The 27,686-nt window shown below is 38.0% G+C and overlaps 1 protein-coding gene across 5 annotated transcripts in view; it reads left to right on the forward strand.

The window, feature by feature from the left end:
* Window positions 1-580: 580 nt before the first annotated feature.
* Window positions 581-27,686, forward strand: part of LOC144660156 (coiled-coil domain-containing protein AGAP005037-like) — a 34,277-nt gene continuing 7,171 nt past the window's right edge. The window contains exons 1-7 of one of the 5 annotated variants that reach the window (XM_078520729.1): window positions 581-734; window positions 11,912-12,013; window positions 18,755-19,017; window positions 22,231-22,360; window positions 23,078-23,267; window positions 24,689-25,075; window positions 26,562-26,821. In XM_078520729.1, the coding sequence (XP_078376855.1) occupies window positions 623-734; window positions 11,912-12,013; window positions 18,755-19,017; window positions 22,231-22,360; window positions 23,078-23,267; window positions 24,689-25,075; window positions 26,562-26,821 (1,444 nt within the window). In that variant the 5' untranslated portion in view covers window positions 581-622. Of the gene's footprint in view, window positions 735-5,768; window positions 5,917-11,326; window positions 11,754-11,911; window positions 12,014-13,369; window positions 13,696-18,754; window positions 19,018-22,230; window positions 22,361-23,077; window positions 23,268-24,688; window positions 25,076-26,561; window positions 26,822-27,686 lie in introns of those variants that run through there. The other 4 variants (XM_078520732.1, XM_078520731.1, XM_078520733.1 and 1 more) reach the window with 4 other exon arrangements.

Consider the following 27,686-nt stretch of genomic DNA (forward strand, 5'->3'; position numbering starts at 1 on the left):
AAATAATACTGACCTGGCTCACCGCCAACAACGCACACCACTTTTCATTTCAATTCAGCAGTTAATTAAATATATATTTTTGTATCCATTCTCAATATTAAGCGACATTAGGGCTCCAGCAACTGATTCCCCGAGAATTCCCTGCTAGCAGGGGCCTCTTTACAAAGGAAAAGAGGCCCTTTGCTAGCAGGAAACTTCAGAACTTCGGCCTTATAAACTATAGGGCTGGGCTTAAGAGATCCATTGTAGCGCATTCGAATTTGACATTTTTGTGGGGCTCCTCGAATTCAGTGAAGCAAAAACTTTACGCCCCTTATAGAGATTTATCCCCCACTGGAACACCTTGTCTTTTCCGCAGATCCAGCGCGAGAGCGGAATTTAATTAAGGCACAATAAAAAATATTAAAAGCCAGTTATGTCCCTAGCACTTAAAAAAAAGCAACAACCATAAAAAATCAAACACAGGACAATCGCTGAAATTTCAGAAGAGCGCAGGAAATTAGCTGACGTCGGGAACGCTGATATGAAGGCGCTATCAGATTTCAGATTTACAGCGCGGAATTATGGGAAGCATCTTCGGTAGAAAAAACATGGTGGCTTCGCTGGCGCGTATTTCAAACACATGAACAGCTTTGAAACTTCGAGCGGTCGCGGTCGCTCTTACGACGATTTTACCATGCCAAGAAACTCATGCATTCCCGTGGCAGCAAAGAGGCGAAACAGCTTTAGTAAAGGTACGTCTCATACTAAATAATCGACTTGAGTTGGGTGAACACGGATGTCTGCATGTGCGAAGCTCGCCGTGTGCGGAGTGTAGCAACGAAATTTTTTTACGGGAAGGTGGCTTGCTCGGGTATTACAGCACAAGCAATATTTATGCTGAATCGCTTTTAGTAGCGATATGCTTTTTTTTTACAAGATCGGATTCATTATTCCTCATGAAAATGTAAATCCATTTCATGGTAGGTTGCAGATTGTCCAGTTCTCGAACCACAGGGTTCTTGTCAACTTCTCACTGGTCACGTACAGTCTACAACTCGCTACCTGAAACAGATCTAACTACTACCAACTGTTTAGAACTTGAATGACTCACTTTGTCCTGAAAACGAAAACAAAAAAAAAATACGGATCGACACTTTCTTCATTTAAAATCGGACAAGCTTGTATATTTCACGATTCTGCAACACCATTCATTGGTGATCGAGCTCTTTCAACTTTCAAACTTCTGGTAGCGAAGGGGTTTGAAGATTTATTCGATATTAAATGTGACACCTGTATTGAGTTTAGGAGCTTTCTATTCTCTTTCCAGAGGTTTTCTTTCGTCTCTCTCCCAAGTTGAAGAGCCAAGTTGCGAGGGGAAGAGATCATTACATTTTCTTCTCACATCGTTTGGAAGAAGAGTCGGGAGGAAAATTCTGGGAACGGGGATTTGAGAAAACTTTCAAGTTGAATTTTTCAGCAAATGTGTGCTTGTTTTGCGACGAAATGAATCAATGTTCTCAAATATCTTGGCTTGTATTTGTGTTCCGTATTTGTTAGTGCTAAGACAATTTCAATTCATTCGTTTCACAAATGCTGCAAGCTTGGCTTGAAGTTAAGACTTTATACATAAGCTTAATCCTACGTTTCGTTGTAGTGCGCAAATAATAATTATACCAACGCGAACACGAATTTGATCACGGAAAACGAGTAAGCATTTGCTCTGGAACAAGAAGTCGCTTCGTGATATTTTGGGGATATTTGTCGTTTCGTGGACACCTTTAAATTTTCTAGTTAGCATTTATAATTATTGTTTGTATCTACACACAATTCTCTACAATGAACCCCCCTTGGGACATCTTAGGTCTCTTGCAAACAAAGCTTGCATAATAGTGTTTGCCCATTTAGGACATAACTGGATTAGGAAAGCGAATTTTGTTTGCTTTTCTACCGTTCTCTGTCTGATTTCACTGTCTCAGTTTTTGCTCTAAACTTTTTAGCAAAAGATGCGAACAGACTAAAGAATGCTGAAATACATTTCGATGGAGTTTTTTCAATTGCCTGTTCTGAACTTTCAGAATGCAAATGTTCAAATAACTTCGTAAAGCCATGCATTTTAATAACAACAAAACGCAACATGAGTTCCTTCAGCACTTGAGTAAACAAACATGTATATTTTCCTGAATTCTTCCACGTACAAAAATAGGAAGCTCTTTTCTTGCGTAATAGTTTTGGCCGGCGTAATGTTTTTATAAACTTACCGTAAGATATTATCAGTTCTTTTAGGTTTATCAATTAAACACTTTGGTGTCTTGAAGAATAGCCCCTCATTAGTGCTGAATTGCGAGCTTTTGTGATATTTCATCTGTGTTGCATTCTCTTTGCTAAGTAAGTGCCTTTTTCAGCAGCTGCTCACGAAATGCGTTCTTTACTTTAGCTGGAGTAAGCTCAAAAACTTTTCTTCCTCAAACATGTTTGTTATTCCAAACATTGCCTGTTTATTTTCCAAACTTTCGTAGCTCTCAACGGAAGACGAATTTTAGACGGTCGTGCAACATTATACAAAGCATCGACCGGTTCTCATAGAAACCAGACAAAGATAAGATTTCACAGCCTTTATTTTCTCTGGTAGAAACGTTTATGATAGAGTTTCCTTGATGGACGGCATTGAAGCTCTGAAACTTTCATTCGAAAGTAAAACTTACCGTTTTGTGGTATTTTAAAAATGTATATACTAAACGTTCACTTAGATTTTTGCTAAAACGTGTTGAAACCCTGGCGTGCTATTTTTTAAATTTCACAGCTTGCATGCAGGTGGTTTTGTTTGGCAATTTGCACAAAATTGAGAAATGCACACAACTGCCAGAAAACCCAGAACTGCCACAAGTAACAAAACTGAGACAGTACTACAATTTGCGATTTTTAAAGGTCTTCCGAGAAATAGCCGAAGTGTTTCCAATGCTCGTGTACGTCCAATCAGAAATGGCACGAGCGCTCCCGAAAACTTGCACATCAGCTTTATCGCTCCTGCCTGCTGAAAACCCCGGGCTCAGTGCATCTGTCATAGTTAGGAAAATCGGTGGCTCTCTCTCATGTTTACAAGACGAAAGCTCTCTGAGTCAACAATCAACTGTGGTTTTGAGTGTGATGGTTTAAAGAGCATTGACTGTTCTTGTTTCAATAGCGGTCGTGACTCGAACGACGTTTGTTTCCCGCCAAAACTCATGATCAGCGCGCGCACATCGCCAACTCTAAACGGTACTTGCCCTTATACACAGCATTTTTCTCGCTGGTTCAAGATGAAATTACATTTTTCCAAATTCAACGGTTTTGGAAATGGAAATAATGTTCAATAATTTCCTAATTATCGCAGTCTTCGCGAAATTGTGGCCCTGACAGGGTAAATTCCGACAAGCGACATGGCCCAAAAAGTAGCGACAGCACCTAGAATGAAATCGTAACAAAAGAAAACCATTTACGCCAAAATTCCGACAGCGAAGTCAAGCGATAAAACACAAACATGGGGCATTTTTAAATTCACACAAGCGACACAGGAACCCCCCTGTCAGGACTTCGAAATTAGACGTCGCAATGGCCAGAAACTAGCCAATTTTTGTGACAGTGTTAATCACTTGCGCGCCGTTGAAGATTTTGTCTCTTAAAACGGATAATATAGGATTAAAATCTTATATCGCTTCATTCGCTCTTTGGCTCACGTGTGGGAAAACATGAGATTATGACTTGAAAAGGTCGCTTTCAGGTCGCTTCGTTCTGATGGCGTAAAACTTGATTAGTAATCAAGAGGATCGCTTTGTTTTTATGTAAAAATTTTGAATAGTCCCCAGTTGGACAGAAATAAACGGTTTGGCTTCTTAGTTTTACAAACCAATTGAGAAGATTGGCGGCGCTTTAGGATCTTAGGTTCTTTCCCGTGGGTGTGAACGCAGTCAGGTTCTATTGATCCGCCCACATCCCAGGAACACACAAACTATTTGAACAAAAAAAGGAAATGTTTAACAAAAGTGGCGAGTTTTCTATTTCCTTTTTATTACAATCATGATTATTTTTGTATACATTAAAGGGACTATGTCACGACTAAGTTAATGTTATGTTATTAAATGCCAAATCCAGAAACTAAATGTTTGCAAAGAATTAATTCTTGATACAAATGACAAAACCATAGCTTCCTGCAGCTAAATGTGTCTCCCGGACGTCATAAATAAAGTACAAGCAGACGAGATTAATGAAAACTGTTCCGCCGGACCATTTCAAAAGCCCACATCGCAATCCGTTTCAATCTTCGACACTTTTGATCCATACCTTTTTTTTGGTTTTTTTAATTTTTTTTTAGGTTTTAATTAAAATTTTTTGTTTTTAAGTGATGAACTGTAGGGTAAAAACGCGATATTTGGAAGAACTGTGTTCATATGAGATTATTTTGAAGTTCGGTACTTTTCGGATAAAGGCCTCTATAAAAGTAATAGATTTTGAGGCAACTTGGCTCTTTTTAGAAAGAATTTTTAGTAAACGGAACAACACAATGTCAGAATTTTAGGGGTAATTGTCGTCAAGTCTTAAATAAGGCCCTCACTGAATTGAAAATCACCTACTAAAGAACAAGGAATATATTTTTTTAAAGAACTTTGTTCGTGAACAAATATTGAAACACACCTTTTTCCGGTCGTTTAAGCCCATTGTCGATTCATGCGGTGCTGTACAAATCTACATAACTAACTGGATTGTTTATAATCAAATTTTACCTTGTATACAACTGTGAGCGTGATTCTTTCAGTTACAGACAATGCTGTCGGTTTTCAGCTCGTTATTTATAGCTGTGCAATCACTGATGCAAGCATTTACTGCCATTCGGTATTGGGTGGTTTTATATCGCTGTTACCGCAGACACAATAAATGTATTTTTTACTAGAGCCATTGTTTCTTTTTCCAATGTAAGAAAAAAACTGTTTTCCTTCAACGGAAGTGATCGTCGATGCCTTTTAAAATTTAATGATACATTCTGCTGTTTTTTAATAGATTACCTCACTTTATCACCTTCTTGCATGCTGTTTTGACAAGTCAAGTTAGCTGTTTCTGTAAGGATTTAGAACTTAAGAAATATTTTAAGGTTCTTAAATGCTTAATCTTTAATAGTATAATTAAGGTCAATCGCTAAGCTACCGCGCTCAATGTTAGCAGAAATGACCTTTTCCCGTGTCGGTCAGTTAAAACATGGCCGCAGTTCAAGTCTTGAAAACTAATCTGTTTAAATCATATTTCTCCATACAGTGCCGGTACACTGTCACTAGGGAATGGTAATGAGAAGAACGAAATTCATCAATTAGAGGACATTGTCTAAAACGTATCACCAAATTTTTTCAGAGAAATGTTCCACTCATTGAGTATATATTTTGAGTGAAACATTTTGATCTTAAAACGCCTGGAAGAATTGATTACAGATAAATAAAATCACCCAAAACAAGCTAAAAGACCCTGCACAACCCCAAAATTTCAGATAATTCTACCACCCTAGCTGGTCGTGGGAATTTGGTTCGTGACAAGATGGTTTCCTCCTCTCGGCATAATATAATAAACCGTCTCATTTCCTCCTTGTGGTTAAGTTCACGGGATGTTTGCATTGTTTTCCCGGTAATTTTCAGTATTGTTCTTGTCCAAAACGACTCCACGCCTATTTTCTTTTGTTTTTCACTTCATTTCATATTCAATTAGTTTACGTACTTTAACGACTGTCTGAGCATTACAAGTGTCTCATTTGTTTCGTGAGGAGTGAAGAGCTAAATATATTCTCGTTGGATCGTACAACAGTGAAACAATATCGAACGCAGGAAAAAAAACTTTGCTGTTGATCTTAATTCGCCCCGATGCCGACTGCACGATGGCATATTCGAGTCAAAAGGACTAGATCTTGTTCTTCCAGGGGTGAGTTCACTTTCAAATTGTTTTTAAAACGTTAAAGAAACTTTAAAGTTTCCGCTCGTGGTTTCAGTGAAGTTACCGGTATTCAGCCGCTAGTAATATTTACACTGTATTTGCTTTGCACAGGCAGAAAAATCTAATAAGATGTTAATATGACGTTAGTTTGTTTGACTTTGGCAGTAGTGTAGCATTTGTTATCAATTTGAGTGTTTCTCAATGTTATATTTAAACTTTGCCGTCGATTTTGGAGTACGGAGCATTTTCCGGTCAAGTATTCAACCAATTTTCTCGAAACTGAACTAAGAACAGTGCAGAAAATGGTCTCCCGTTTAATGGAATACTTTTAAAACTTTATGAACTCCTGTAAAGTAAGTAATAGAAAACGATTTTTGCATTTTGCAACAGGATTATTGCGTAACTAAATGTACGGAAATTTCGAGCTAAAGTTGACAACACAATGGCAGCTAATGGCTCGAATTTTCAAGTTTGCTCGAAGATATTATAAAATGGAATTCCAATTCCCCGCCATTAAGGGGACCTGTCATTTATCAACTACTGTTCAACAAAAACAAACCATTCACTTTTTTTTTTTTTTTTTGGGGTTATTTTTGGTTGGGTTTTCTTTGATATCGTTATGATTTTGATATTTGTTTTAAAATCGATGACTGTCCCTAATTCCCTAATATTCAAATTGATTCGAATAAGTACTTTCAGTTTTCAATGGAGATTTATATTAAAACGCAAACAAAACAAAACAAAATATTAATCGCTTGTTTTCAACTTCGGTGGCACTTTCGAATTCACGGACATACTTAGTGCTTTTTTTTGTCATTTTCGTGCGTGCGGCATCCTCAGTGTAATTAGCAAAGACCACACTTTGTAGAAGGTTACAACAAAACTTAACATTGCACTTTGGAAAAAAGAACTAAATGGACGTAATTATTCTCTTCCTATTATCCCTAATGGCATTCCCGTGTAATCTTTTCACCATCAGCCCATTTCAGCTGCCATTTGCGTGAATACATGTTATTGTTACAGAAGTTGAAGGGTTTCCTGTTTTGCCGTCGGCGGGTTTTAAGTGTCATTACTCATTTAAAGATCATGGAGTCACGATCGAACTCTATGAGATTATTTATTCTCTCCATTACGAAAGACAAGTTTGTGTCTCTGAGAAGTTTGAAAGTGCTTTCTGTTGAAATTAAAACCCTGCGTTTCTTTTTTTTTCCGATAACCTTTACAATAGACTTTGTGTTAATAAGGAACGCTTTTCGTTGAATTTCGCGACAGGGAAGAACTTATAGTCAGTGAAAAACTCAGAAGTCGAATGAGCAAAACATCAGCTGACTGAGCCCGCGAAAAACAATGTTTCCTTTCACTTTCCGGTGTTACCAAGCAACCATGCGCTGCGTTTCCCGCGCTTGCCGCCCGCGTTAGGATGACGTAACCTTCGTAAAATACTCGTTCGATTTTCTGATTGGATAATGTCACTCGGAACACTTCGTTTGTCGTATAAGCATAGTACAAAGTGAAAATTATGTTTTCAGCTTTTTCGCAACTTTTCAAGGGAACTGTAGCTGATTTTGAGTAGCTGAAGATCATAAGAAACTCAAAAATAATCGTCTCTTTGAAGAACAGCAGCCAATAAACGACAGAAACTCATAAGGACGTAAGGATGACTAACAAAGGTGAGCATAGAAATGGGTTAACTACAATTTGGCCAAAAAACCCTCGAGTTTAACATATTCAACTAAGTTTTGATTTTCTTTGTGTGGTGAAATTGTCGGCAACCTAACATATGTTTACCATTTTGCGGTTTTCAAACCACCTTCGAAAGTTAAGTATAAGATGTTTCCTTTGGTTTGAGTTTCCGTACGTTCGGACAAAATAAAATTATTCGTTGCGCTCGCGCCAAAATCCCAAGGTTTTGTTCTCCTTGCTGAAATTTTTGTTGGCTTCGCAGCAACTTGTTTGTCCGACGCGCGAAAAATCCAGTTCTCTTCAACACCGGCTTTGAACCTGAACATTTTGTCAAGAAGTTTGCGTGGAACGAAGAAATTTTTCACATCTATTTGATGCAAGATTTTGTGCGGCCATGTTACAAGAAACGTTTAATTGACCAACTGAAATTAATCTCTTATTGGAAAGCAACCGGTGAGCTGTTTTGCGGTAGACTCCGCCTTTGATAGAAATTAAGGCGGGAAAGATGTGCAAGCTAAATGTCACGTTCTTTTGTTGGAATGTTTTGCAAGAGTTGCAAGTTGTCACGTTGTTACGATTACTCTTGGGATTGAAAAGGAGCCAAAGTACTTGTTGGAATTTGGGCCAAAAGAAACAACTTAACCAAGAGAACAATTTTGAAAGCTTTGCAGTAAATGGAAAGTTTCGTGTTTACTAACACATGTTTATATCTAAGAACTATGAATCAGCTACTTGTTTATTTTAATTGGCCCAGATAAGAAAAAACCGATAATCAGCGAAAGACGTTTCATTTGATAACCTTTTGACTATAGCGAGCAAAAAGGATGCATATTTTATTTCAAGGCAAAAATGGAAAACATGAAACATTATAGTAATGTCTTAAAGCACGTATTTGTTAATACGTGACAGACAGATGGTGTTGTTCTTTTCTTCTGTGAGCAGTAGATCGGAAGTGGACTAGCTGGCTTTTTGTTTTGATTTTTGTGCCAGAATGTTTCGTTAGATAACACAGTTATTTCCGTTTGTTGCGCCCTTGTCTGTTGCAGTTGGAAAACTTGTCGGAAACAAGCGTTTCGTGTTGGCGCACCCATTCGTTGACAGAAAGGAAATATCAATAAAAGTTTAAATGAGCGTGGGCATGACGTTAGAAATTATTCTGCTGAGGACAAGTATTTTTCTGTGACAAACCAGCACGTAAAAGCACACGCCGACGAATTGGTCGTTTGCTTCAAAGCAGAGCAGTTTCAAAACCAAACTGCAATCAGGAACCAATCACGTCACACGTAAATGACACAAATAGCCAATCAGAATTCGAGATAAAACGGGTAACCCGCGTCAAAGCGGGGAAAACGCGGGAAGGCAAGTACGATTGGTTTTGTACTTGCAGCTGATTGATTTAGAAAATAACATCATCGCTCTGATTGGTTAGAGAAAGTTGCATGTAAGAGTTTTTCTGAATGAAACCGGACCTAGAGCAAACGCAATGAGAGATAGGAGTGCCTACTGCAAAGCCTGAGGATTTGCTTGAATTTGGCCATAGTGTTATACCATTCAGTGGTCAGCTTTCAACAATGGTGAATGACATCGCGTCAAAATGTGTTTTTTTATGGCCATGTACCCACAGGTCATAAAGAGAATTAAGGTTTGATACTGTAACTGTATATTCGTATCTAGACACTCCGGTCAGACTTCGTCGACGAGGGATCTATATGTCATCGCCACTTTCTTGTTTTACAGTTTAAAAAACCCTTTACTTTGTTTGTTAAAAACGTTATTAATATGTTGACATCTTAATCATTAAACGAAACACCAGTTGGTATTGATTTGTACTTAGGACATTTTTCGGCTCACCTTTATAACATGATTGGCGAACCTTACAATTTTTGGATAAGATTTGTCTAACGAACGTTGTTTGACTGTGGGACCTTGTGGCCGGCTCACTTGTAATCAGTTAAACTTGCAGTTCTTATTCTGCGCATGAGGCTGGAAAAGTGAGACAATACAATGCTGGTGTAACCTGCACCATAAGCCAATCGGAGGAAAGGTGCACTTTTCGGACAGCCAGCCAATCAGGTGCACTTTTCGCGCTTTTCCCGCGCTTTGCCATTTCCCGCGCTTTTGCTTAGGCGCGGCACGGTGCTATTTACCAGCTTCACTGTTTTCCCGCGCTTTGCTTCAAATTCTGATCTTTTTTCCGCCGCAGTGATTTTTTCAGGTGTGATTGGTTTGGTTTTACGATAAAGGTTGAAAACCACCTTAAATAAGGGAGACTGTATAACTGTGGGCACGCTGAGTGTCTCGGAACGAGATTAAAGTAGCCTGTACGGAGCATGTCGACACAAGTGCACACGCGAAAAATAGTGTTAAACAAAATTAAATTTGCACTACCTCGCAGTCCTGTTTACAGACTTGAAGTACAATCAGGAATGAAGTTGATGGCTGGTAAAGTGAACTTTTTTTCTCTGATCTTTTTATTCGTTATGCGATGTTGTATATGGACAGTCTTCAAGGGTATAGTTTTCTTTTACAGGCACTTCTTAAAAGTTGTTATCTTTTTTCACAGCGACCTTGATAATTTTTCAAGGCATTTTTTATTAGGGTGTTTTTTGTTGTTCTTTTAATTAAAATCGATGGATTTTTAATTTTCCGCTATACCTCTAGGCTGAAAATTCCACGTGCTTATTTATGCCTCAAACTTATGTTTTTCTTGCTCCCGCGTAAAATAAACTTGCCAAACACCGAAAAATAAAGAAATCCAGAAGTTAGGAAAGCCAATTAAGTGAGAAACTGCAATCGAACCAATGCGATTTGACCAGATATGAAATATTTCATAATAAGCAAATGCCACAACACCGCCACGGATCCGCGCACGATTCAATGAAAGAATAGTTTGCTGTCAAATGAAAAAGCTACACTCCCATTGTGTTTATGTTTCGTATCAAAGGAATTATCATCCAAACATTCCATTCTTCAATTATATGACAAAAGAAAGGAGAGTGTGTTTATTGTTCTTCTTGAAAACGCCAATTATAACCCTGGCTCGATTGACAAGTGCAACAAGGCAGAACAAGCAAAACTTGATTAACATACCGTGGATAAAGTGTTTTCAAGAAGCAAGATTGACCTCTGATTAATCAAAATCAGTTTCTTGTGTGATTTGTGTACGTTGTGATGGATTTGTGGCAATCCAAATTAAACATTGTTTGGTCAATCTGGTATTTTGAAGAGGGGTTTATTTGGGGGGTTTTGTAGTAGAGTATGTAGGCGACGCCCAGAAATCCAAGATGCGCTTTTAATCTGTTCCTGTGTCAGATCAGAGTTCATTTGTTGCTATTCTGAGCAAAAAGAAACAGTTTTTCTACAGGTGTTTACGAAAAATGGGCCTTCGATCCCTAAAACAGCGCTTTTAACTACTGTAGGAACTTCAGAGCAATGCGTTCTTTTGGACAGCAGGGTGCTAAACGGGGGGTGAAATGAGTGAGAGATTTTTCTTTTGACTTATGTGACGCTTGTTCTATTTTTGTGGCCACCAAATTGACATCCTCTATCAAATTGCAATCTGGTGTTTTATGCCTTGACCTCAAATCTACTTTATGTGATTTGGCTGCCGTAATGGCGATTAAATCTAATCTTGTCAAACACTTGTTGGCGAAATTGAACGTCATCCTTGCTTGCGGATTGGCCGACAATCCTTTTTCGCGCCAAAGGCTCAACTGCCGGCATTGGAAGATTCGTTAAGAGCAGCTATTAGGGACGTATTCACGTACAGCCGCAAATTCGAGAAGCAATGATCCGGAGGCGCGCTGAAATGTTTACCCCCGGTTGATTACAATCATTGTCAAAAGTGTCATCTTTTTTTTCCGCAGTCTCATCGAACGATCTAAACCAATCAGGTTGAGCTTTTCATAGATGCTTTTCTTCAACCCCTTTTGAAGCGTGTCGGAATTGTTTTGCGATCTTTTGACGTTTAGTCAGTCAGTCTGTATTTGTTCGTCGCGTTGCGTGTCCATGTTTTTACAGCATTCGTTTTGCGAGCGTGATCGCGCATCATCGCTAATTGGAGCTCATAATTGATGTGGCTTACTTTACGTCTTTGTGATTACATCGTCCTTTTGAGCTCAAAGAAGCGACCATGAGCTCAGGTAGAAACAGATGCTTTTTAGTCTCACGCTATTTCGTCGCTTGAAGCTTTCTAAGTGTCGTAAAGACAGCTGTGTAGCTATGTTGAGTGTGCCTCTGTTCATCGCGCAGCGGTAAATTTCAACTTGATGCCGTTCTCAATCAAATTATTTTCTTCCAGGACTTAAAGGGAAGCTTTTTGGTGGCGTCAAAGTGAAAAGGGCCCGCTCGTTCTCTGGCAGAGAAAAACAGAAATGGTCTGCAACGAAGCAACCGAAAGACGGTAAGTCCATTTCGAGTCGGAAGTCTATCGTTAATGATGGCTTTCAGGAAATTTTTCTCGTCTCTTGTGGAATCATTTAGTACCCACTTTAGTTTTATTCATTAAAGATTTATTCTGGGTAATTTTACGCGTTGTCGTTCGTGGTTATTGTTGTGGCTTGATGCTCAGTCGATCGGTCGAGCCATCCGACGAATTCGCATTTTAGCAACGATTTTTTAATACAAAAATTTTTTTTAAACGCCCTGGCGGTGGTTAGCGCACAGGCTTAGTCGGGAGTTTTTTGTGGGGTTTCAGCTTCAGAAATAGCGATCGTCTTTAAATCTGGTTACTTTTAAGAAACTAAAATTCATGATGTAAAAGAATTCGTTGTGTCCGTCACGTACTCCTTGAAACTTTGTCAAGTCAATTTAAATATTGTTAAAGGTTACTGGTGTGTGTCCGGTCTTGATCCTTGGTTTGCTCACTGGCTTGCGGTAAATCGGACAAAGCCGCGGTCAGACTTTAATGAACGGGTTTATGAAATGCACAGCCAGTTTTCGCAAATCTGTTTATTGGGACCGTCCATTGCAGTCCTCTCGCTTGAAATCTTTATTTTTGGCAAATTCAGGCGATGTTCTTCAATTCTGAAGTAGCGATAACTTACTTTGAAAGCGGTTTTAAACTGTGATGTTTAGAACAGACCCACGCGAGGTCTGTTTATTAGTCGTGTTTGTCGCGCGCGCGTGAACTTTGCTTGTGTAGCTCTTCCAAACAAGCACTGTAGCTAAACCGTTGTTAGCTAAAAAGTAGCTAAGCGCTTTAACTCAATGACCTTGAAGCTAAACATGACAAGAAACACCGTAAACACGAAATACAAAAACAGTGCATGGAGGAGGTACACTGACAATAGGAAGACTTCAAGCCTCATTGTTCCGAGCGCTGTATAAATCTTTAAGATAACAGTACTGACAATAAGATGGTAATAAATCTTTCCGTCCCTTCGAGGTTCTCTTTGCTCAACAGTGGTTTGTTTTAAAAATGGACTTCTGCCTTCCCGATTTCTTGTACAACCTGTCCATGGGAGTGTAGATTTGCGGAAGCTAAGGTGATCGCCAGATGAGCCGAGGTATATGAGTTTATTTTCAATGGCAATTGTTTTTCCTTTATAGCTTTAAAACACAGCTGTTATTAAGCTGGAGTATAATCTCTGTAATTCTGTCCATTTATGGAGAGCTGCCGTTGCTTTCTGACGTGCTAAGTAAAGCCTGAAATGTACAAGTAGCCCGTGCTAATTGGCTTTAATATTTAACACCCCGCAAACGAGTTGTCAATTTCGTGTCCATTTCTACGCCGCATCAGAAATGCATGTTTTTGTCTCGCAGCAACTGGTGCTAGTGTTTTATCAGATTAAGATATCACAAACACAAAGAACCGGCTCACAAGCCGAGAGAACGTTTAAACGTTGTGTATACTAATGCGATCGATTTGTTTGGCCGCGTGAGTCTAACGTAAATATTGCTGCGTCAAAACGCGTTCGCACGCTTAGAGAAGTTGCGCGGATACTGCGATCGCGTCCAGTGAGATCCAGTGTTCGGTCGTTGGTTCTTACAAAATGGCTACCAAAACACCGGAGTGATGTTGCAGTTTCCAAGTGATGGGGGATAGCCATACCTTTCTCGTACGCTACACTAAAAGGCAAAAATGTAAGTGATTTTCAATTTGTACTCTGATAATTACTTTTAAGTTGTCGAGAAGCTACATTCGCCGATTGCTGCAGCTGCTGTTTTGGTGAGAGTACGCGGGGGCCTCTCGACGTAATGTTTTTGTCCGCGGCGAATATTAATCTTTCGGCTTGCGCGCCAAATTGATCGCAGAAATTTCGCTTTTAATTCGTCTGGTTCTAATTAATGCTGTATATCACCAGTATCATTCTTCAAATTTGACATGGTGAAAGAAAATCGTAGTGGATAAAACCGTTCAACCGTCGTCGCTCGATCTGAGCTGTGCTTGAAATTTAATTTACCTACTACACTAGCTACAACTTCTCGCGAAGAGTCTGTTGCTGTGTTTTAAGATAACCGATCACAGAGACATCGTTTCAAAAAATGTCAGTTCTTATTTTCTTCGTTATTTCCCGGCTGTTTAACCGCTGGTAAACGGATTGCCTTCCTTCCGTTCATCTACTATTCGTCGCGCCGTCATCTTCGACTTTTGGCATATGTTCTTCTCACTGGCAGGTTTGCGAATTATAATTAGTGTTTATCCCCAGAGAAATCTTTAGTCATTAGTTTTTCACCGCCTCAGTTTTAGACGTTACTATCTTTAATAGAAATGTTCAAATCGCGTGCGTTGTACTCGTTCTACTATGGGACAAATCATATAGGCTGAATTTTGATTGTAATTTAATCGCAGAAGTTACTTTTGCCTAAAAACCTTCACCTAACATATTTACATAAATCGAAAACGACATGCGATAATTAAGCAGTTGAAACTAATGTTCGTAAATTCAGTCTTTCCACGAGCGAGAAGACCGCCATATTTGTTATTTCTGACCCATGCTGGGCGCAGAATTTTCATAACCCTACCCGCACAACATGTTGTTGTACACGAATGTGCTTATAAATGATTTTTTTGTTTTCATTGACACATTTCGGGTAGCAGAATGAATGCAAATTATGGTTTCATTGAAAACCAGCCACCTCGAAGAAATAGCTTTTTTCGCGGTGTCTAGAGAGAAATCTTAAGGCTTTTGTTCGCAGGCGATGAACAGAGAAAGTGCAATTAATAGTTTTACCACAATTTTCGTCTTGGATCCTTAGTTACTCGATGAAGCGAGTTTAATTTATCAACGAACGGACTGTATATTCATGTTAGATTCTTAGAGTTTTATGGTAATAAATATATCCAACTGTGGAATTTGAACGCGGGTGGTTCGAATACAGCTCCCCATGCCATTGTGATCATGAAAACATCTACAGATAAATTAAATTTTTTTTATATTCAAAAAGAATCGTTTGCATCCAAGGCTTGTATTTACTGATTTCGGCCAAATTGCTTTTATTTAAATTGTACGAAACGTTTTCTAGAGGGTTCGAGCCAAACCGCACGCAAGCCATTCCATTAAGTTGCCAGTTTCATGTTTGTTTTGAAGTCTTAATTGAATTTTTGCTGCTTCTTTTGTGCCTTGAAGATAAAGATCTTCAGCAAATAATAACAAGTACCTTGCAGGATAGCGATGGCATTTTTTAAAATCAGTTGAAAACTCACAGTACACTCACTCTGTTCTTTTCTGAACACAATGGTATACCAAATATTAATTTATTTACAAGAAACTTGTTATTGTGGTTTGTCCTGCATATTGAAACAAATTTGAATTTGGTTCCCTTCAAATTTGCGATATCCTGTTGTTTTGCCTTGAACTTAACCCTTCTTGATTTATAATTACGCACAGAAAAATGATTTTTGAGATAATGACATTCAAAAATCCTGAGAATTGTTTACACTGAGCGTCTTGCCTTCTGAGTTTATGCAAGGTCACAGTTTTATTTTGAAGTTAGAAAAACTTACCAAAACGTTGCTATTTAAAAATATTGTTTGATATGTCTAGTATTTTAACGTTTCACGATAACATATTTATATTTAATTTTTATAAACACAGTAAATTTAGGAGTATATATATTGAATTATGCCTACATGTTATGCTGTTTAAATGTATTTTTTAAAACAAATCACTTGTTGTGTGCCCTATACTTTTTTTTTGAAGGAATTTTATCTATCTGTGTGGGAATTTACTTTATAGGCTAGACTAAGCTGAAGTGTCTTAGTCAGCAGACATTTGATATTGACCACATCAGACATATTACAAAGCGCTCTATACTAAGTCTTTAAGCTGCTGCTGATGTTTTTTGATCCGCTCTCTGTGTAAATCACAGTTGAAAAAATAATCGCCTCTCTTCGGTGTACAGTTTCAAAGGGTTAGGTCAAGTCTTTTAGGTGATCTTTCTTTTTTTCTGTAATTACGTTCTTGACAATTAAGAAGTTGAAAATTGATATGTATCTTAGCTTGGGGCCCAGAGTGAAGCTAAAAATTGTTTTTCTTATCTGTTTCAATGTGATTCAATTTTGAACATTGATTTTCTGCTTTACAAAGCCAAAGTATTTCTTATTTATTTTCATGTTGATTTGTTTTATATTCTCGATAAATTAATTTGTCTTATATTAATCTTATTTATTTCAGTTGCCTATTTATTTATTATTTCATTTAATCATTTAATTCTTTTAGTTTATTTGAATCACATAAACTTTGTCAGAATTCCTGACAACATTTTTTTGACAGTAGGTAGTGGTCTTTTTTCTGTCTATTTTGTATATGTTTACTTTTGTAGTCAGGCTGCTATTTATTTCAGACAGTTCTATGACAATAAATTACTGTGCACTTCAGTGTATTAACCCTCGGACGTACAAGCATCTGGTGCCCCTCCTTTTTTGTTTTTTTTTTCTTTTTTAAAAAAAAAAAAAAAAAAAAAAAAAAAAAAAAAAAAAAAAAAAAAAAAATAAAAGGGGGGGGGGGCCCTTAAGTTTTCTGGAATGTATTTTGAGATCCTGAGGTTGATAATTCAAGCTTGACAATTTGTCATTGACGTTTCCTTGGGAATTATCACAGTTTACTTTTGTTTTTAATTCTGACATAAGAAGTCTCTCCCCTATTTGGTAAAGAGCATCTGGAAAACTTCATTTTGCTGATTACTATAATTTTGAAGAAGGCTCCTGGACAGCTTACAAATAGATTGAGGACTTAACTCCTTGTGAAAGAAAAATTGACAATGCCACTGCAAATTCCCTTTTATTACTTAATATTTATATTTTTTTTAACCCCAGTGTTGTTTTTTAACAGAATAAAAGTCAAATTATTTTCAGATATAGATATACATTTCTCTATGGACCAGAAAAATATGACATATTTTACCAGGCATTGCCATGTTTATTGTTACAAGTTGATAAAAATCTTATCTGCCCAAAATAGAAGTTTAAAATTAGCATATTGATTGTATATAATAATTAATTTAATCTATGTTTCTTGCTAGCTCATTAGTGTATTTCCTTCTTATCTTGGCATTCCTTCTGTTCTTAAATTCTATTCTGTGTTGTTAAGGAAGATAAACATTTTCTTATGGAGAGGTTTACTTTATCTTACTTCCCTTCCTTGGCAGTTAATTTATCATATTTAATTAGTGAAGTATACTTTTATTTGTTCAGTTCATTTGTTATTAATTAACAATGTTTGTATCTGTCAAATGTATTGATTTAATGATTGACTAGAGAAAAAAAAATAATTATATTGACTTAATTTGGTTATTGTCAAAAATGGTTAAGACATTATTAAATATCAAATTGAAAAGAATCATTTCATTATAAAAGCAGATATAAAAAAAATTTAAAGAAGTTAATTCTGGTAACTTCAATTTTATTTTGATTTACGCAAAGGCAATGTTGGATGTAATAAAATGACTTATTTTCATGTATTTAATAGTGATAATTTGTTACAGATGTCACACATCATAAATAATAGGCATTGTTTTTTAGTCTGTGATAATATTGTTAAATGCAGCACTTGCTCAATGAAAATGAATAAATACTGTATGTCAGGCATTGTAGAATGGTCACATTTGCCATTGTTATTAATAAATAAAACTGGTTTATAGGTTCCCTTTTAAATCTCTAAAAGAAATCTAATTTCAGACTAAAACATACATTTTTCACAGTCTAACACTACACTTGCAGACTGCATAAAGTTTCATTAACGTCATTGTATTTAATGCACAGCTTGAAATGTAAGTTAATTGTAAGTTGTTTTCCTGTGAAATATGGCCTTCTCTCGATTCTTTTCTCTAGTGTGGAGTTGTTGTGAATTGTGTATAGTCAGTTAATTTTAAACTGTCATTCTGAACTGAACAAAAAGATACATTAGGTAATTATTCCTGTGAGGTGCTTGATATTCGGTATGCTATCTTAGTTTAATTGTATTATAATTTTTTCCCAATACAATTTACTGCCATGTATTATTAAAGAAATTGTAGTATGCAAATTTCGTTGCTCAAATTTGAAGACAATGAAGCTTTAACCTTCTTTCTGATGTCGACGTACAACAGCATTCTTGATTCTGGTCTCTGTACATTTCATGTGGATAAGCACAAGTTGCTGTAGTAGAAAAGGATTTGAATTTTGAAAGCCATTTGCAAATGTTTTCCTCCTTATCAAAAATCTAGCACAATAACTTGTTTAAAATTTATTTTTATACTGCTTGTTGGATCCTTTGAACTTATCTGCCGTCCTTGTATATTTTTAGGGAAAGAAAATTTTTGCTTATTTGAACTAAATTCATTCAAAATATTGTGTAACATTAACATTTGTCTTGTGAAAGAAGTATGTTCAAGCTTATTCAACTCATGAGATATAAATTGTTTTTTGTTTTCAATATGCTACACTTTAATCTTCAGTTTACCTCGGAAAAGAAAACTCTGGTAAAAATGTTACAGTTCATAGCTTTTTACTCACAAATTTGAGAAAACGAATGACAGTTTGCTAGTGAGAATTTCAAGCCCTGGTTGCAATCATTTGTTTGAGGTTTCCTTTAGGATTTTAATTGCTGTATTCTTTTAAACTTCAATTCTTACTTTGTGTGGATATCTTGAGGAGAAATAAAATCTTTATTACTGTTTAAAAGATCATACGTACTTACTAATTACATGCAATTCTTTTTAGACACGGCCACCACCGTTAGTGACTCAGAGGCTAAAAGCCATGCACGTAAGCCAAGAAGGCGAACCACAGGAGGGGCAGAGGTCGGAGAGGAGGTGGAGAAGGCAAAGAGATTACAAGGGCAGGGAAATTCCAGTGACCAGGATGCACATGGCACCCAGACATTATCTCGCCGTGAGATCATTGCCATGGTGAAGAAACGGTTTGGTCTGAAACCAGGAGAAGAGAATGGGCACAAGCCTAATGGCATCCCAGAAGAGCCACCGGTATGCTATTTTATTTTGTGTACCTGAGAGAATTATTGTGCTTTTAATTTTCTGTAGGAAGGTAATGAGGAAATTGGTGGGTAGTCACTGTGGTGGGTAAAAGGTCAAGTAGTGAAAATTATGAAGACTTTGATCTTGAAATTTGAGAAGAATTTAGAGGTCTTATCCTTTGTTGACAGCAACAACAACTTTGAATGGGGATTTTATACTTACAATAATAAACAGTGGGAATTGTTTCAATGCCCAGATTAAATTATATAGTAACTGTTGTTTTGTTTTGATCCATAAAAACTCAAAATTGAAATTGTTCCCAGTTACTGTTAATTTACTTCTTGACCGTGGTGGTAAGACATTTTTGTAGCTTTGTGTTTTAGACAGTCTGGAAAAAAATTCCCTTAAAAAAGCCACTTAGATTCTTTTTCTTGCATGTATTTGTTAACTTTTTTGAAATAATCTGTCATTATTAACACCATATATGGATTTCATGTGAGTGTCACCAGATGGGATTAGGACTAAGCTTTGCTTGATTAAAATGAAGGTCTTTTGTAACTTGTATGCAAATCGCTCAGTGTGGGTCTTCAACTATATACATTGTATTTTCACTACAAGCCACTAGTCACGTCTTGGGTTTAATGCTTGGAAAATTCTTCTATCTTTATATGGAACGACAACGCTTTATGTACAGGGTTTGGGTATGTCCAACATTTAAGTGTTTTATCTTAGTTTATAAATTGATATGCAAAATTTAAAAGTTAAAAGGCAAGGCTTTTTTATCCTTGTCAACATAGATACTCTGCTGCAAACAGTAAAACAAAAGCCATGTCCAATAGCCAAGGGCTATTGGTTTTTCTTTCCACAAAGTGGTTGATTTTCAAACCACCTCTAACCAAACAATCAAACAGAATTTTAAGGACCTTGCTTGCTTAATGGGCCACTTAAGGCTTGTATGCAGACTTTACCTTTACTTTTGCTTAAAGGTAGTAAAGGTCTTTCACCGTTGATGCTGCTAAATTGCATGTAAATCATCAAATACCCCCGGTATATATATTGTTTTGTAGATCTTTGAAATAGCTCTGTAGACAGAGCCATTGTCTGTTGAAATCAGTGAATATTGTTCAAAAGTGTCAAGACAAGATCTCTTATTATGAAATAATGACATCTGGCAAAGAAATGAGTATTATTTTGGTTCCTTTCGTGCTTATGTAATATATTTTAAATTAAAGACAAGGTAAAAACTTGCCACTTTAATTGGTTTTATAGTCTAATACACCAGATAAGACGTTGGTTAGTGGAGATTGTCTGAATATAATAAATTATTGATTTATTTTTTAAGTTCTCTATTTTACAGCTGCAGGAACAGATATCTTTGACTTTCAGTTTATCTTAAAAAACTTGTAGTTCCGATTTACTTTGTGGAAGGTTTTCTGAACTGCATTCAAGAGCTCGAAGGTCCCCTTAATGTACAAAATTAGAGGGTAAAAATATCACATAAAATTGGAACAAAAACAATGCGAACTGCCATCTTCTGCTTGATCAGACAGTTGTAACTACAATTTGCTAGAAAACAATGACTTGCAAGAGGCAAGTTTAGTGTTTCACTGTCATTCTGTCTTTGCTTAGAACTAAGATCATGTTAGCTATTAAAAACCATGTTCATCCTTACTATAGTATAATTGTGAATTGTCATTGTCTGATGGTTTGCTGTTACTGTCGTTTGTCAAGTTCTGTGCTATTAAATGTAAAATCTGCATTTGAGCCTAATAGTTCCTCATGCCAATGCAGCTCTCATTGGTTTTACTTGCATTCTAAAAATTGACTTGCGGTCATTACAAGTAGCTTTTACCCCTGCCTGGATTTGATGCTAGTCAATCACAGGGTTACCCTCAGGGTTTAATTCACAAGCTACCTGAGTGAAAAGAGGTATTGTCAGTGAGAGTGAAGTGTTTTTTCCAAGAACGCAATGCAAGGATCCTGGCAGCCCAACCCAGCGTCCAACCTGCTAAACATTAAAACTAATGCACCTTAAACACTGTTCTACAAAGTTGAAGCCTTATTGTTAGGTCTCATGTGATCTACAATCTTTGACAAAAGTAGTTGACACATACTTCGCTCTGCGGTTTATGACAATTTACCACTAGTTTATATTTCATGACTCTCTGCTATACCCCCCCCCCCATCCAATTTGTAAAATGGTAGCAAAGGACTCAGAAACAAACTAAAGAGGGGGAGGGGGGGGGGGGGAAGGAGCAAAGGGATTGACAAGTTCAACATTAGTGGTGGAAAACGGATAGAACAGCTTCGTTATTTTCCCATCTGTTCTCCACGGATTGATGCTGTTTATTGTTGAGGTACGAACGCAATCAAAGGGTAAAAATGGAAGAGGCAAAATGTTTCCCAGATAAAAACTCCTGCATTCCTGCTATTTCGATGTGAAAATGGTTGAAAAAGAAGGAAATTATGTTGAACTAATGACACGTCCTAGCTTTGGCAAAGCATAGAGGTGGAAGACATTAAACGCGAGGAGGTCACGCCGCACGAGACGAGCAAAGAAATATAAAGCCCGTGTTAACTGCCCATTCATTTCCAAATGCCATTCAGGAATGAAATTCACCGTAGGCGATACTGTTATTCAAAGTACAATGCGTATCAGTTTATGTGACATATCCAACGAGTGGAGGCGGACAAGTGCGCGGACAGCCTTTTTTACTCTTTTTATTGACGCTTTTTTAAGCATTTCTTAAACAGAAAAGCTAACTTAAGATCAAATCTCATTGTCTCTTTTTCTACTATAACAGCCTTCAGCAAGCCCATCACGAAACAGCCCGCGACACGGACAACCAGAAGCCCCGACACCCAACCGCCGGACGAAAGAGCCGGAGCGGAGGCCCCGCACAAAAAAGCGCCGAGTCACGCCCCCGAAACCTCAAATACCGCCACAGCGGCCAGATATCCTGGAAAAGGTCGGACCCACAAGACCCAGAGACAAGAGTACACAACCGGACAAACCAAAGACCCGAAAAACCCCCCCCCCCACGAAGAGAAGGAAGAACAGGGGGAGGGGGGAAGGTGGGGAGGAGTCAATAAAATAAGGCGAATTATGCAACACTTTTGTCAATGATTGTAGGAATAGTTTTAGAATAGTTTTTATTAGAGCTTTGTGTATCACATTATAATACACAGCAGTGCCCCTTTAACAATGGTTGATTTTTGCAGGCCATACCTCCACCTCCAGCTTCATCTCCAAAACAACAAAGATACGAGCTGCTATTGGACAAACCAGGGACGTACCCTACAATGCCGAGAAAAGAAGAAAATCATGTGTCTCACACTAGCTCAACTCCAGGTAAACTTGTTCTCTAATTAACATTTGACGGGAGTGAGTCGGGCGGACGTGTCCACTGACGTTACATAGCTAGAGTTGATATGAAGGTGATGAATTAGTGAGACTAAGCGTGCGCGAGGCCGGGGTTGTAGGCGCGAAGTAGGTCAGTGTGGTTATGCTAACAATAAATAAGGGATAGTGTAGAACTGCACAAGGGAACATGCATTTTCCTTTACGAAGACACTCCTCCAGTTGGGAAAAAGTCTAGTGAGTAGACACCTCAGATAAAAAGACACCTCCTTGTAGAACAAATCCCAATCTCAGTTGGGACATCTTGTGAGTGTGTGCATCTGATAAGGCAATGCTCATGCCTGGCTTAAGCCAGAAGGGTTCTCCTTCTGCAAATGGTAATTAAAAGAATTAGAGTACAAGGTAACATTATTGATGCAAAGAAACTTGACAGGCCAAGAATTCTTGATCGTAGATAGGTTATTGGGTTCTTTGTCCAACTCTCCAAGTTTATTTTTTTCTTTAGTGGCCTTTGGCCCCTTTTTTTTTTAATTTTTTTTTTTTTTTTTTTTTTTTTTTTTTTTTCCCCCCTTTTTTCCTTTTTTTTTTTTTTTTTTTTTTTTTTTTTTTTTCCCTAAGACCTCCTCACTTGTAAAGGGTAATTACTGATCTAAGTTTGCTAGTTAATAATAATACAGTTTTCCTGACCACTGTGTTGTTGTTTTTCAGGGGTGGTGTACCTACAATATGGTGACGAGATCAAGCGTGCAATGTTACCAGCTGGTTTGGGTGGCATTGACCAAGTACAGTCATTGTTTAATCAAACATTCCCTGACAAGATAAAGAACAATGACAACAGAAAGACAATTTACATCAAGGACAACTCATGTGGAGTTTTCTACGAACTTGACAATGTCGGGTAATATTGAAATTAACCTTTTATTCAGTCTGCCATCTTGTTTGAGCAAATTGGACAATCTTTCTGCCAAGTGCATTTAATATACCGGTATATCCTTCAATATGCCAGCAAGCCATAAAGGGTTTTGTTTATTTTATTATCCTCTAATTAATTCCTCACGAAGCGAGGCCGAGGCCGAGCGTAGCGGGGTGTATAATTTTGTCCCTCAAAGGGCTCAGGGGGGAATCTCGGTAGTTTACGTCAGTATATATATAATTTATATATATATATTTGTGAGTTGGTGTCGGGGAAATGACGTCACACGGCCGCCGCGCGTGGTGGCCTAATGTGGCGTCGAACTGAAATCAGATTTCGGGACTGAGGCGCGGGTTCGAATCCGCTAGGTTTTTTTTTTTTTTCCTTTTTTTTTTGGTTCGAATCCTGAGCCTTTTTTTCGTTTTTGGATAATAACACTGATTTCCACATAATACTCCCTCAACGCCTATCAGGCTATAAACCTTCACGCCATCAGGGGCGCGCGGGGGAGGGTTCGAATCCTCCTGCCGTTCGTTCTTCTTTTTTTTTTAATGCCCTCAAATAAATGTCCAAACTGCGACTATCCAATAATTTGTCGATGATTTTGAAAATAGCCTGCGCTTCCCAACGCTTTATACCTCTTTACGAACCTGAAAGAGCCGCCATCTTCAAAGCGAAGTAGACCCTGGGAACGAGGGTGTCGCGGCCATGCCCGTTACTAATTTTTAACAAATATATCTTCCTGCCTACTGTGGAAAATTAAATATGTACAATGTTTAACTTCAAATAATCCACTCCTTATTTATAACACCACCCCCCCCCCCCCCGCCTCCCCAACCCAGAGCTTCGCGAGGCCCTGCGAGTCACGTATTACTAGTTTCCATGTATGGGAGGGGTTGTAGCCTAATGGTTAGCATGCTGGACTCTGCAAAACAATTTATTCTCATAGTGCCTCTCTCCACCCAGGTGTATAAATGGGTAACCCTGCGATGAACTAGCATTCCATCCAGGGGGGGATAAAAATACTCCTAGTCGCTTCATGCCATGGGAACCGGGATAAGCTCCGGCCTGATGTGCCACTAGGCTCATATCCACACTGTTACCTAATTAATTTTTACAACATGCTTAATCGTAGTAAAAAGACAAAAAAGGCTTATGGTGATAATCATTATATGATTGTGGGCGAAATAAATGCAGGTTGATTGGTTTACGATATCGGGTGACAGATATCAAATTAGACGGGTATATCATCTGATACCAGTTGTCTCGATTCTGTACCTTATTTGATGTGTTCTGTCCAGTGAGGGTATGTGGAAACCATCTTAATTTTTGGATGATAACATTGCATATTCTAGTTCCTCCGTTAGTTGCATCATGTGACAGACATGTTAATCTTTTTTTCTCAGTGACTTGTCAAACAAGTCCCACCTCAAGGTGCTTGAGTCCAGACCATTCCAGAACGGCGCTGTCCCGCATCCTGTTAGCAGTTCTACAGCTGTACACACTGGAGCTCAAGTTACAAGTACACCTCTACCTAACCACAGCCACATTGCGCCAGCTGATGTGATTCATAGCGGCGGTGGCGGTGGCAGCCTCAGATACACACGTACAACAACAGTGTCAAGACAGGCAAGTGGAGGTCCCAGTGTAACGACAGTGACAAGAGTGGTTGGTAAAGATCAAGGAGAATATACAGCGACACATTCAGGTGTGACGACAGGGGGGACTCTGATGGATCAGAAGAAAGTCGCACTGCCTGGCCTTGGTACAACTCTGAGACCAAGTGGCAGAAGGTATCTGTTCTACTCAGTGTGTGACAAAAGTTGTGTCTGATACCTTATTGTCACTTATTTTCGCGGGACTTAATTTTCGCGATTTTCGCGATTTTCAAAAAATCGCGAAATTAAAGACCCGCGAAAATTAATTTCAAACGTTTTCTATTGTATTTTTTATGCTAATTAGGTATTTTTGGCCAAATCGCGAAAATTAAGTGCCGCGAAATATGCCCATTCCATTTTCGCGAAATTAAGTTCCCGCGAAAATAAGTAACAATAAGGTAGCTTGTGATTTGTGGTTTCTCCTTTGGGTTAGCTGTTATAATTGTACAAGTTACCTTTGCTCATTGGATCAGTGAATTTCTTTAAGTACTTGTTGGAAGAATATGATGTTATGTTATCCAACTCTGCTTTGTGGAGTGCAAATAGTGTGTGAAAGGAGTACAAATATATCAAGTTATTATTCAACAAATGTGCACACTGCCCATATATGGTCAAAATGTGTTTGTTATCAGTCATCAGTACATGACAGATATCCTGCGATATACGTAGGTTGTCAAGTTTCGTCCAAAATCTTGGAAATGCAGCACAACCCCAGTTTTTTCTAACTGCAAAATGTAATTTGTTGACAATTTGTTGATTAATAAAACAATAATATCCTGCTCGATCTTTTGGAATGTCATCTGATTTAGTCCCACTTAGTTCTCTTAATCTTCCTAAACAGGAAAACTATACACACTAAAATATCTTGTAAGATATATGTATTAGTTGGGAGAATTTGATGTTGTATTAACCCCCTCAGCCCTGATATCATATACAAATTCTCTTTACTAATCTCTATACATTTCTTGTAGTAATAGAAATTATAACCCACTCATTACTTTTTTGCGCAGGCTTATTGGACAAAACGCATCACGTGGTACAAAATCGGACGACGGGTATCAGCGAATATTCCCCGTCCGATTTGATATCTGGATCCGTCGCCCAATTTTACAGGCAAGCACAAAAAAAAGACGAATGAAGTCATCTTATTCAATTCTAACTTTTAATGAAATAACAGGTTAAAAAATCACGTAAACCAATCAACTTACATTTGTTTAAACCACAATTATGCCGGGTTTATTACGTAGGTTTTTTCCTATAAATTTTCTGGCGATTAAGTGCGTTTTAGAAATTAGTCGGAGGGTTTTAAAATAAATAAACCCCTTTCTGGCTTGCTGGTATATTGGAGGATAATGCCCTTGGCTGAAAGATTGTCCTCAAAATTTTTCACAGTTGCCCTTGGAGCTTTGCTTCTAGGCCAACTGTTCATTTTTCAACAATCTTTCAGCCTCGGGCATTAGGTCCCTCCAATATACCAGCCGTCTGAAGGGGTTTATTTACAAAATAACTTGGCTTTCAATATTTTTCTTGTGTTACCACCTGGGAAAATCCAGATTTTATCAAATACAGTTGTCTCTGGGATTATACAAAATAAATTATTATGTGCGTACTTAACTTTCAGGCCGTCACGCGATCCTGTTGAGGATCAACTCGACACTCTCACCAATATGCTGGAAGACGCCCTTAAAACAGGAAGCCATGATAGTCTACCAGGCAAAAGTGCTGAAGAAAGTGGGTCAAGTTCACAGAGCAGCTTCATTTACCACGGTTCAACAGAAGGTAATGAACCGAGTCATTTGCAGACCTTTAGAACACGGTTCAGGAGTGATTCTGGAAATGAGTCCCTGTCGTCTGATGTTAGCCCGTCTCCACCCCTAGAAGGTACACTGCAGTAGCAATGATCAGGAATGAAAGAGATTTCTGCCTCATGCTTGTCTATCTTCCCTTTTTTCTTGATCTTTTTCTGCAAAGGCTGAATAAGTGTGCAATAAGGCTGTAATTGAAAAGGTTCAAACAGATCAAACTTATTCTCCAATTTAATTGTCTTATGGGACATAACACAAATAAAAACTTTTAATTAACAAGGGAACGCAATAGTTGTTTCTTCCTTGTGATAGCTACAAATTCAATTCAGCTGTAAATGTTATATAACTAGAATGATTCATCCAATCTTACTTTTTAAGTCACTAAATTTTTGGTGGCCTCTGCGCACCTTCATCAGGAGAGTAAAATGATGTTCGTTATACATTAGCACACGTTAAGCATGTTTGAATACGCCATCCACTGGGCAATTTGGGTTTTCTTTCATTAACCGTGTTGTAATCCAAGTAAGATCGGTTGAATCATTCTAGTTATATTACAGTGCGACTCTCGAACGGGGCACCCTGAACACAGTGGACAAAGGAAGGGACGAACAGACCAAACGAAGAGCAGAACCACGACGCACGACACACCTGTAAGTGATGGGGGGCCCGGGGCGCACGTAAGTCTACCAATCGCCACAGACAAAGTGTAAATGTTATGTTTTACTGTATGTGAACTGAAGAATCCACTCTTTTTGTGCTTTTCTCTGCCATCTCCTCTTAACTCTTGCTTTTGTTTCATTAAAATGATCATCCTTGTTGTATTTATGTTGTCTTCATTGCATTCATTCATTATTAGTCTTAAGCATCCAGATGTGCTAAGCCTGTGCTGGAATCTCAGATTATGGAGGAACAATGAGATGAATTAACCCACTCCTTCTATT

The sequence above is a fragment of the Oculina patagonica genome, chromosome 7, assembly GCF_052425735.1.
Source record: "Oculina patagonica isolate OP01 chromosome 7, crgOcupat, whole genome shotgun sequence".
In the NCBI taxonomy this organism is placed as follows: domain Eukaryota; kingdom Metazoa; phylum Cnidaria; class Anthozoa; order Scleractinia; family Oculinidae; genus Oculina; species Oculina patagonica.